The 12,028-nt window shown below is 38.3% G+C and overlaps 1 protein-coding gene across 5 annotated transcripts in view; it reads left to right on the top strand.

The window, feature by feature from the left end:
* ZNF451 (zinc finger protein 451) overlaps positions 1-12,028 on the top strand; it is a 126,776-nt gene that overhangs the window by 53,852 nt on the left and 60,896 nt on the right. For all 5 annotated transcript variants that reach the window (XM_061146334.1, XM_061146333.1, XM_061146332.1 and 2 more), the window contains exons 4-5: positions 4,088-4,207; positions 8,596-8,707. In XM_061146334.1, coding sequence (XP_061002317.1) covers positions 4,088-4,207; positions 8,596-8,707 — 232 coding nt within the window. The remainder of the gene's footprint in view (positions 1-4,087; positions 4,208-8,595; positions 8,708-12,028) is intronic.

Genomic DNA, 12,028 nt, shown 5'->3' with positions numbered 1-12,028 from the left:
TCTTTTCCCTTTAAGAGAAAACATTCCTGTTTAAAGTACTTCTGTTTTATCATTTTTAAATGCAAAGATTTCAAAGTTGAAGTTCGTACTTTCCCTAGCTGCCATTTCTTTTCATCTACTCCCAACAGATTATGCTATTCCCAGATCTGCCTTTCTGCTTGCTTTCTTTTTTTTGAAGATTTTTTTTTTAAACGTGGACCATTTTGATAGTCTTTATTGAATTTGTTACAGTATTGCTTCTGTTGTTTATGTTTTGGGTTTTTGGCTGTGAGGCCTGTGGGATCTTAGCTCTGTGACCAGAGAGAGATCCAACCCACACCCCCTGCATTGTCCTCTGACTTGTAAAAGGACATTTTGAAGTTGGTAGGATGCCGGCTACTGTCTGGTGCTGTGGTATGGCCAAGTGGGACTACTTCCACCCAGAGTGATCCTGTGAACATTCTTTACTGCAAAAATGTAGCCTTCACAAAAATCCCAATTGATCTTGTTATATGTGCTCACTTCAGTGGAACTCCTGTGTGCTTCCAAAATCACACCTGCTGCTTGATTTGGTTGAAGCAACTCTATCCCACTTTAGATAAACTTTGGTTTGTACGTGTATAATTAATATCTTACTAAACCAGTCTTTCTGGTAGAAAATATTTTTAATAGAGTTTATTTTTTAAGAAAACTTTTATTTTAGATTCACAGCAAAAAAAGAGGAAGAGATTTCCCATATACCTCTGCCCACAATGTATAGCTTCCCTCACTATCAACTTCCCCCAACATAGTGGTACATTTGGAATAATCAGTGAGCCTTTTGTTGACACATTATCACCCAAAGTCCATAGTTTACATTAGGGTTCACTCTTGGAGTTATATGTTCTATGAGTTTGAACAAATGTAGTAAGATACCTACCTGTATAGTATCATACTGAATAGATTTTCTACCCTAAAAATCCTCTGTACTCTGCCAATTCATCCCTCCCTCTCAACCTTCCCCTGGCAACCACTGATTTTTTTTTTTTTAATTGTCACTATAAATTTGCCTTTTCCAGGATGCCATATAGTTGGAACCATATAGTATGTAGTGTTTCCAGATTGGCTACTTTCATTTAGGAATATGTATTTAGGTATTCTTCCATGTCTTTTAAAGGTTTGGTAGCTCATTTCTTTTTTGTTGTTCAGTCGCTCAGTTATGTTCCACTGTTTGCGACTCCATGGACTGTAGCATGCCAGGCTTCCCTGTCCTTCACCATCTCTTGGAGCTTGCTCAAACTCGTGTCCATTGAGTTGGTGATGCCATCCAACCAGTGATGGTGAGGCCATTGTCCTCTGTCGTCCCCTTCTCTGGCCTTCAGTCTTTCCCAGCATCAGTATCTTTTCTAATGAGTCAGCTCTTTGCATCAGGAAGCCAAAGTATTGGCGCTTCAGCATCAGTCCTTCCAATGAGTATTCATTTCTTTTTAGCAGTGAATAATACTCCATCATCTGGATATGCACAGTTATCCCTTTACCTACTGAAGGTGCTCGGTTGCTTCTAAGGTTATGAGTAAAACTGCTGTAAATGTCTCATTACACAGGTTCCTTCACCCTAACTACTGTTTGGTTTATTTGCATGTCGTTTTCTTAGGAAAAGCACGTCATCTGCAGAGAAAGGTTTTATTTCTCCCTTGGTCTTTGATTTGGTGTCTGCTGTTAACTTGGGGAGATTCTTGGTTGTGATTGCGTCAGGTGTCTTCTCTGTCCTCTCTCTTTCCCCTGGCCTTCCCGCTACAGAGGCATTGGCTGCATCTCTCCTAACAGTTCTCCTGCGTGCTCTGCTCAGTTGCTCCGTTGTGTCCACCTCTTTGCAACCCCGTGGACTGTGTCGCTCAGGTGTGTCCGACTGTTTGTGACCCCATGGACAGTAGTCTGCCAGGCTCCTCTGTCCGTGGGGATTCTGCAGGCAAGCATACTGGAGTGGGTTGCCATGCCCTCCTCCAGGCGATCTTCCCAACCCAGGGATCAAACCCAGGTCTCCCGCATTGCAGGTGGATTCTTGACCATCTGAGCCACCAGGGAAGCCCAATGGTTCTTATATATGTTTTTTTCTTTTTCAGTCTTTTTCCCTCTGTCTTCTAGTTTTGGAAGTTTCTGTTGACATACTCTCAGGCTCAGAGATTTTTTTCTTTTGTGGTGTGCATTCTGTGGTGAGCCATCAAAGGCATTATTCACTTGTGTTGTGGTGTTTTGATGTCTGATTTCTTTTTGGTCCTCTTTTAGGATTTCCATCTCTCTTACATTACACATCTGTTCTTGCATGTTGCCTGCTTTTTCCATTAAGGCTCTCAGCATAGTAATCTTGGTAGTTTTAAATTCCTGGTCTGATAATTCCAACATCCGTACCAGCTCTGCCATTCTTTGCTTGCTCTTCAAACTGTACTTCTGCCCTTTGGCCTCCTTGTGGTTTTCCTGTGGAAAGTGGCCATGCTGTCCCGGGTAGAGGCACTGCAGTGACAGAAGGCTGGTGCTCTGTGTGACTGGCCGCCGCCTTGGGGAGCTTGTGTCCCTGGACTGGAGCCGTGTCGGGGCTTCCCAGGCCTTCCACTCTCTTGGGAGGGGGGCTGCTTCCTGTCTCTCAGGTTGTAGTTTCTCATGAAGTAGTTTCTCTGAAGGTCACGCGTCAGTAAGAACTTAATGCTCTGACATATTTCAAAACACTCGCTTTTTTCTCCCCCCTACTGGAAACATGATGGGATTTTTCTTCAGTCATCACTGAGAACCCTGTAAAGCTTCTGAAGGACCTCACAAGAGGGTCAGGTCCTCCCGTGACTGAGTTCCCCTGGCATTTAAGTCTGGTTAAAACTTGTCCACACTGAGCTCCCAGCACCTGGTCAGTTCCAGTCCGGGTTCCCAACCAGCACTGATCCCTCTGAGGTTTCCATGCATGGGTTTCTGCTCCACTCAGCTGACTTCACAGTTCATTCAGCCTTTTTACTTGTTATAATTGAGTGGCGACTTCTAAGGTTCTTCCTTCTATGTTGCGCCAGAAAACAGAAATTAGATCATTTCTTTTTAATCAATAATTTCTCTTATATACATACTGTCCAGGGCTTGCTGAAAATCCAGAGCCAAGAGTGTTTGCGCTGTCAGACTTTTTAGTGGGTGGACTAATGGCTCAAGATTACCTTACAGGCTCAGAGCAAAGCAGAGCCAAACTTTTCAGTATCCAGATGGTTATAAAGGAAATAAAGATGGAACTTCTCTAGTAGTTCAGTGGTTAAACAATCCGCCTTGGAATGCAAGGGTCACCGTTCTGGGAAGATCCCACATGGCACAGAGCAACTAAGCCCATGGGCTACAACTACTGTGGCCCACACTCTAGAGTCCATGAGCTGCAACTGTGGAGGCCGTGTGCTGCAACTGCTGAAGCCCTCTTGCCTTAGAGCCTATCCTCAGTAAGAATAGCCCCCACTTGCTGCAGCTAGAGAGAGCCCATGCGAGCAACAAAGACCCACTGCAGCCAAAAGATAAATGAATAAACCTAAAAAGAAAAGGATATAAGGATGATTGATAGGTTATGTAGCTTCGTGAAAATCAAAGGTGCTGGTGGGTGATTAGCTGTCCTGCAGACTACCACAATTTAAACATAAACAAGACAAGTTCTTAGAAATTTGATAATATTAAAAGTAAATAGTTCCTTAGTCAACAAGGACCTGCTGTCTAACACAGGGAACTCAATATTCTATAACAACCTATATGGAAAAAGAATCTGAAAAGAATGGATATATGCATATGTGTAAATGAATCACTTTGTTGTATACCTGAAACTAACCCAACATTGTAAATCACCTGTGCCCCAATATAAAATAAAAATTAAATTTAAAAAAGTAAGTGGTTCTTTTTATTTTTTTTGGCTGTATTACATGGCATGCGGAATCTTAGCTTCCTGACTGGGAATCAAACCCATGCCCCCTAGAGTGGAAGCACAGAGTCTTAACCATTGGTCTGCCAGGGAAGTTCTGTAAATGGTTCTTTAGTATAGTAACTGTTTGGTAAATGGATATATGTAATCCCAAAGCTAATTTTGTTACCTAAAAAGAATGAAAATTGTTTTCAATTATAGGATAAGCATAAAGACCATATTGACCATCAGAAGGATAAGGTCGCCTTGACTCTGGCACGCCTAGCCCGCCATGTTGAAGTGGAGAAACAGCAGAAAGAAGAAAAGAATAGGGCATTCAGGGTATGTGGCTGCTTTCTTTATTTCTTTCTTTTTTTTTGTGGCTGCTTTCATTGATGTTTTACCAGATTATAGAATTGTTTGTAAGAAAGTTAATTAGACACTTATATAATCAAAAGATACATAATTGGATACAAGTTCAGCATGAAATCTGCATAGCTTAATGGATTTAGTAGTAGTTCATGATGGCTTTTTATATCTGTTTTTGTTTGTTGGATTTTGATCATATATGTATACAGACCAAAAAAAAGAAAAAGAAAAAATAGACTTGAGTGGGCTTTATTTTGGGAATTTAAACTCATGGGATTATATAAGTTTCTGGTTACTTTATCACAGTTTATCAGGGCTTCTGTAGATACAAGCTGTTGAAAGGTTATTTTCTACACAGTAGAGCCAGACCACTTTCACTTCAGCCTCTTCCTTTGATTATTGAATTAGGGCAGTGGAAGATGAAGCCTGATTTAGAATCTTGCATGATATAAATGTTTTCAAGCTTTGACTTGATTTTTAGAAGGTTGCCAAATGAAATTACCTTACAGAACTCTCCCAATACTGCCAAATGTCTATTGGGAGTAAAATGTTGGCAGTTGAGTGAAAAAATTTCCTATTGGGAGTTTAAAAATGGAAATACAAATCACAGCATAATTTTACCATGTATATTTTTGCTTCCTTGTTCCGTTGGTTATTATAAAGGAATTTACATATTTCTGTCGCCTTTGTTTTAGTATCTCCTAATCTAATGTAAAATACCTTAATCTTTAAATTTAGAAGTACCTTTATTTGGAGACTTTTATTAATACTTTATAATGTAATACCAATTAAACTAGAGCATAGTATTCTAATTGTATGTTTAAAATGCTTCATACATTAGTGATTTTTTTTTTTTAAAGATTATTTCTTTCCTGGCAGAGACACTATTCATTTTTAAGGAAGCTTCTTTCCCCAAATTACATAAAGTGTGTGTGTGTATGGGGAAAGTCTCAGAGAGGAGTGGTTATCAAGCTATCCTCTTTTTCTACCCATTTCCTCAGTGATGCTCACTGCTTTTGTGATGAGTTCAGAGTAGTTGCTGTGACAACAAGGGTTTTTCTCAAGCGTAGTTTCAGCTTTTACCTATGCAAACGTTCATTCATTGTATTAAAGATTTTACCTTGTTGTTGGAGAAAGTTTTTTATAACTTTGAAATTCTTGTTTACCCAATTTTAAAGAATACATTTTTCTAGACTTCTTTCTAAGAGAGAAATTGACTCACACAGGTTCTTTAGCTCCTTGCTTGCTATCCATTCATGATTTTTTTGAAAATTTCATTCTCCTTATATATAACTTATTAAAAAACTATTGATAGAGGACAGAAAACAAAAACAAAACAACCTAGAAAGAAAGATAATAAAACTAATTATTGAAGAATTGTAGTAGGTGTTAACTGTAACTACAAAATATAGTAGAAAATATCTTCCAGCTCTTCTAGGCCTTTTGATTTTTGGTATCTCACTATTAAAGTGGATTGTCCATCTTTTATGATGGAAATGTTTTTAAAAAAATAAAATCTATTAAAATCTTCACTGAATAAATCACTTTCAGAGATAGTGTATTGTGCTTGACTAGTTGACCAGTTACCAGTTTGCTTATTGATATTCCAGGAGTTAAAATGACTCCCAAGAGGGGATATACCCCTAACATGTGTAGGAATAGCTATATAGTGCACATTAGCATCTTTGGAGAATTAGTACTCTATGGCTATACTTAGAACAGTGTTGTGTAGCTGATTTCTTTTCGGATTACAATCTTGAATCTCCCTGTCCCCCTCTTACCTATGCTGACAGAAGATCCTGTTACATTGCTAACAAGGTCATTCAGTATCCTGGTCTGTTTCTTGCAAATCTAGCATTTGTGGCTTTGTGACTTCTTTTTAAGGATATAAAAACCTTTTTAAGATACAGTGTGGTGTACTGGTTAAGTGCATGAGTTCTAGAATCAGGTTAGAGAATGAGAGTTTAAATCCTGGCATTGTTGTTTCTCCTTGTGCAATTTATTTGAACTTCCTGTGCCTCAGTTTTCCCATTATAAAATGGCAACAATACTGGTACCCATCTTACAGAGTTATTGAGAGAATTAGATCTAAGATGCTTTTAGAATAGTGTCTGGCACATGGTAAGTGGTTAATAAGTGTTAATTGTCATTAGGTTGGTGCAAAAGTAATTGCAGTTTTGCATTGTTGAACTTTGCCATTTGATATTGAAATACATTCTTAAATAAGTGTGGTTATGTTATGCATCATTTTAATGTACATTTTTTGCTGTTTTTTTTTTCTGATATCTTATTGTTTATTTTATATGTATTTTAGACTGTGGAAAATGATATTAGACTAAAAGCAAATTCAAGTGATTTTCTTACTTGAGTTCAAAATGGGTCATTAAGCAGCAGAGACAACTCGCAACATCAACAATGCATTTGGCCCAGGAACTGCTAACGAATGTTTAGTGCAGTGCTGATTCAAGAAGTTTTGCAAAGAAGAACAGAGCCTCGAACATGAGGAGCGTAGTGGCCAGCCATCGGAAGTTGACAGTGACCAACTGAGAGCCCTTATTGAAGCTGATCCTCTTACAACTACACAAGAGGTTGCTGAAGAGCTCAACATTGACATTTTTTGAACTGTCATTCAGTTTTTGAAGCAAATTGGAGAGGTGAAAAAGCTCAATAAAGTGGGTGCCTCGTGAGCTGACCAAATAAAAAAGACTGTTGTTTTGAAGTGTTTTCTCTTATTCTATGCAATAACAACAAATCACTTCTTGCTTGGATTATAACATGTGATGAAAAGTGGATTTTTATGACAACCAGTGACAACCAGCTCAGTGGTTGGGCTGAGAAGCAGCTCCAAAGCACTTCCCAAAGTCAAACTTGCACCAAAAAAGGTCTTGATCACTATTTGGTGGTCTGCTGCCAGTCTGATCCACTACAACTTTCTGAATCCCGGTGAAACCTTCCATCTGAGAAGTATGCTTAGCAAATCGATGAGAGGCACCGAACACTGCAGTGCCTATCGCCAGCATTGGTCAACAGAAAGGGGGCCAGTTCTTCTCCATGACAACATTGGACTACACATTGCGCAGCCAACACTTCAGAAGTTGAACTAATTGGGCTACAAAATTTTGCCTCATCCACCATATTCACCTGATGTCTCACCAACCAACTACCACTTTCTTCAAGCATCTCAACAACTTTTTGCTGTGAAAATGCTTCCACAACCAGCAGGAGGCAGAAAATTTCCAAGAGTTCGTTGAATAAAAAAGCATGGATTTTTATGCTACAGGAATAAACAGACATTTCTTGATGGCAAAAATGTGTTGATTGTAATGGTTCCTGTTTTGATTAATAAAGATGTGTTGAGCCTAGTTATAATGATTTAAAATTCATGGTCTGAAACCACAATTACTTTTGTACCAACCTATAGATACAGCATGATTAGAGTATGCAAATAGATTTATCAGTAACATAACTAGAAAGATTTAGAGACTGTAAAAGTCTAAAGCATGTAGTTTAGTAGTTGGCACTGGCCCACCGCCTGTTTTTGTAAATAAAGTTTTATTGGAACATAGCCATGCCCATTTGTTTACATATTATCTATGGCTGTCTTTGTGCTGCAGCAGCAGAGTTGAGTAGTTGCAAAAGAGACTATATGGGCTGCAGAGCCTTAAATATTTATCCTGTGGCTCTTTGTGGAAAAAATTTGCCCACCTTTGATCTAGATGCAGTAGATGTTTTGTATTGGTACATATTAAGTACTACTGAGTGTCTGCTCTTGCACTGTTCATTGAACAGATGTTTAATAGGCTTCTATATACTTCAGTCTACATGTAGAAAATTTGAAAAAAAAATGTTTTAAAATGTGAAGATGAAAATAATCATGCATATTTCCATTCCAGAGATAACCATTGACGTTTGTCATATTTATCTTCTGCCTTTTTCCCTCTCTGCAGGCAGAGTTACATATAGCTTGAAATAATCTTTGCTTATATTTGACCCTATTCATTTACTACCATTTGGTAACATATTTGATATCAATAGTATACTCCTATTTCATTGAAAAGTTTGGTTAGTGTTTCTAATGACTTTCATGAGATGTACACACCATAATTTACTTAAACAGTACCCTATTTGGAGATTAAGTTTTTTGCAAACTTTGTGCAAATATAGATGACATTGGGATCAACATCTTATTTAGAGCAGGAAACTTTGGTTTGACTTAGCTCCCTAGGATAGAGTTCTAGACTTGGAGTTACAGGGATAAATGATAATCAGTATTTTCTCATCACTATTGTGACAAAATCATTTTCTTAAGGAAACAAGATTAGTAATCACAGTTTAATTGATTTTTTTCTTAATATCTTTAGGAAAAAATCGATTTTCAGCATGCTCATGGGTTACAAGAATTGGAGTTTATTCGAGGACATTCTGATACAGAAGCAGCAAGACTGTGTGTGGACCAGTGGTTAAAAATGCCAGGTATTCTTTAGAGATCAGAGGCTTCCCTGAAGCCTTAAGGCATTTTGTCTGTTTATTCAGTTGCTAGTAAGTATATAAAGTATTGAAATTTACTTAACGGGAGGCCTGCTTTACCTACCAGTTGTCTTCCTATTTTGGCAAAAGTGTATTTTGAATAAAAGTAATCCTTGAGCTGATTAGATATTGCTCATTTATTCATTCGTGTGTGTCCTACATGAAATAGTACATGTGGCTATGTGAGGATGTGTAACAGGTTATTTGAGGTCAGGATTCTGTAAGGAAATGGAATTTAAGCTGAGATGGAAAAAATTAGCATTTACTTATTTATTTGTCCATGCAACCTATGTAGATATTTTGTTGGAAGTGTCGACATGGGAGGCTCATCAAAAGCAGTGGGTAACTTCTTCATTCTCTACAGACTTGAGATTCCTGGAAGAGTCACTGAGGAGCGTTTTCCTTCCATCAGATAATTTGGTAAAATTTTTGAGTCAGTAGGACAGTCCCTTGCGGCTTCCCTGGTGGCTCAGATAGTAAAGAATCTGCCTGCAATGTGGGAGACCTGGATTCCATCCCTGGGTTGGGAAGATCCCTTGGAGAAGGGAATGGCAACCCACTCCAGTATTCTTGCCTGGAGAATCCCATGGACCGTGGAGCCTGGCGGGCTACAGTCCATGGTGTTGCAAAGAATCGGACACAACTGAGCAACTAACGCTTTCAGGACAGTCCCATCCTGGCAGCTTTTCTAGCCTGTCTTGTACAAGACCCACTGAGCCCTTAGAGGCTTGGGTTACTCACAGAAACCTTAGCTGTGGATTTAATCCAGCCAAAAGTTTAGTTACAAAAAGTCTTAGAAGTAATCTATGTATGCAGTGCTCAACTTTGAACCTGGATATCTTGTTCTATAGTTTTCAGAGGGCTTTTCTTTGAACAGAATCAAATTGCCACTTTTAAAATAATTCCAACAATTTGTAGGTATTTTGACACTTGGCTAGTTCCTGACACTGCCTTTCCTTCTTATCTCCCAGTATGTTTGTGCCTGGCAAACTTCTCCCTTGCCCTATCCCCCCTCTTAAATACCTTTTCCTTTTTTTCTTACTTGCCCCTGGGGTTAGCCACAGGCAAGTAAGTACTATATTCAGTACTAGAGGGTGCTAGGTTTTTTAGTCTGCCTAAGTTTGATTGCCCAGCTGTCTTTCATGCCACAGTGTTTTATTCATTTTTTGCCTATAGTTTTTACCCTGTTGTGTTGGATTGATATGTTTACCTTTCTGTGTCTTTCACTAGATTTATATGCTTTATGGGGACAGAGGCTAAGCCTAATTAATCCTTTTTAGCGTCAGTGCCTAAGAAGAAGGCTCTGCACGGAGATGTCCAATAAGTGTCGGTTGAATATTATACCAGAGTGGGCGATGAGTATTTGCATATGAACACAGGAGGGAAGCCTAGAACCATGTTCCAAATGTGACTGTCATTCAACTAAACAGAAGACTTGTTTGGTATTCCAGACCTTCTTTAGAAAAGTTTACTTGAAAATTGCCATCCTTAGCTATATCAGAATCACCTGGGAATCTTAAATACATGCCTGGGCCTCACCTCTAGAGGGCATCTGTAGATTTGGGAAGATTTTGGTACAAAAATGGTCTAGAACTACAAGGCTTACAAGATCTCTTGTAAAATTGTTTCTCTCATATGAATCTAACACTTTCAAGTCTTGTCTAGAAGGATTGTTGGGCCAGTACTATATCCCTTTAGGCCTAATCTCTGGCTTTCAGGTTGTCAGAATATTTTAATTCACTGTAAATTGAATTCACAAGCATCTGAGTATATATTTTTCTGAGTGGGTCAGGTGGGAACAAATGAGTCAGTTAACTGTCTTTATAATTTTTGTCAAGATGTGGTACTGTAGATCACTTCAGGTCACATCTGGTTCGTTGGGGGCTGATAAGCTTGTGCTGTGAGTTAAGGTCTTTAGTTGCATTCTTTTTATGTGGCTGTTTTATCTTCTTGCTTGGTCCCTGCCACACTGTAGCACTGAAGTCCGGGGGCTCTTGCTGGCATAGCGGCTTTATCACTGGGCTGCACTTGCTGTGGTGCCATTCCTTTGAGGAGTGGAGAGCTGGGGAAAACAGAGATGTCTTTGTGCTGTCAGTTATAAAAAGTGAGATTCTACTTCTCAATAGCATTAAGGGACTCCATGCAGTCTATTCCAAAGTATCCAGCCATTATAATGCCGTCCTTTGATTAGAAGTAGTTTAAGTACATTATTTATAATTACTCAAGCTTTGGAAATCCAATTTTTTTATAGACTTTTATAGTTAGACCAGTTTCCGCACATTGGAATACTTGTTAATTTAAAAACAACACACTGTGCTGTTTAAGGAAAAGAGCTGTTTAAATCTCTCTGTATTTTGCCTTTCCTTGGATAAAGCTTATTTTCTTCTAATTGATTGCTTTCTCCACTTTAATTTTTATCCAGAACCTCTATGGCTAAATAAAGGTCTTAATAGGTAACACTTGGAATGTGGATGGACAGTAAAAATTACTCTAATTCTGATTGTATTAAAAATTAAAGCAAAAAAAGGTGTATTGTCATTAATGCCTCTTTGAATATGATTAATGCTGTGTTAGTCTGACAGCATTTAAAAGAGGCATTTCTTCCATAAACAGAAGAGCATTGAAACCTTCAACATAGATAACCATTTGGGGATCTTAACTAGATGATGTTAAAGGTATAACATTTTATTTTAGTTAAATGCTTAGGGACTTGGTAGAAATTGCCATAAAGATAAATATACAATTTTTTGTTATATGAAATATTCAAAGTATTTGAGTGAAACAGGTTACAAGAAATAATAATCAAGCTATATATCAGAATCCTTCTAGCACTTTTTAAATTCTTTGTTTATAGAACAGAACTCTAAATTTTTCACGGCCAACATGCATTGGCCGTTTGTCTGGAAACAAAATTTGGCTGAGGCTGGAAAGTTGTTTGACTGTAAGACCAAGATTATGACGGAAAGGGATAATCTTCACCAGATAGAAGAACTGGTGAAGGCATTCTCCTTGTCCTCCCCATTCCCTCCCCGTCTCAGTTACAGCCTGTGTAGCTGAACCTTATAATGTGTGTAAGATACTTAAAAGAGAAAATAAGAATTAGAAGAAAAAAATCTTTGCCAGCTTATATAAATGAACAGAAGGGAGGCAAGTAGAGCAACTGGTTTTCTAATATATTCCATCTTTGACATTTCTTGGCTGTTGAACTTAAGGGAACAGTTCTTTTCCTCAAGATAATATTACTTGGAGATCTTAATGGCTTTCCTT

The sequence above is a fragment of the Dama dama genome, chromosome 7, assembly GCF_033118175.1.
Source record: "Dama dama isolate Ldn47 chromosome 7, ASM3311817v1, whole genome shotgun sequence".
Taxonomy (NCBI): Eukaryota; Metazoa; Chordata; class Mammalia; order Artiodactyla; family Cervidae; genus Dama; species Dama dama.
This window is presented reverse-complemented; position numbering and strand designations above follow the sequence as displayed.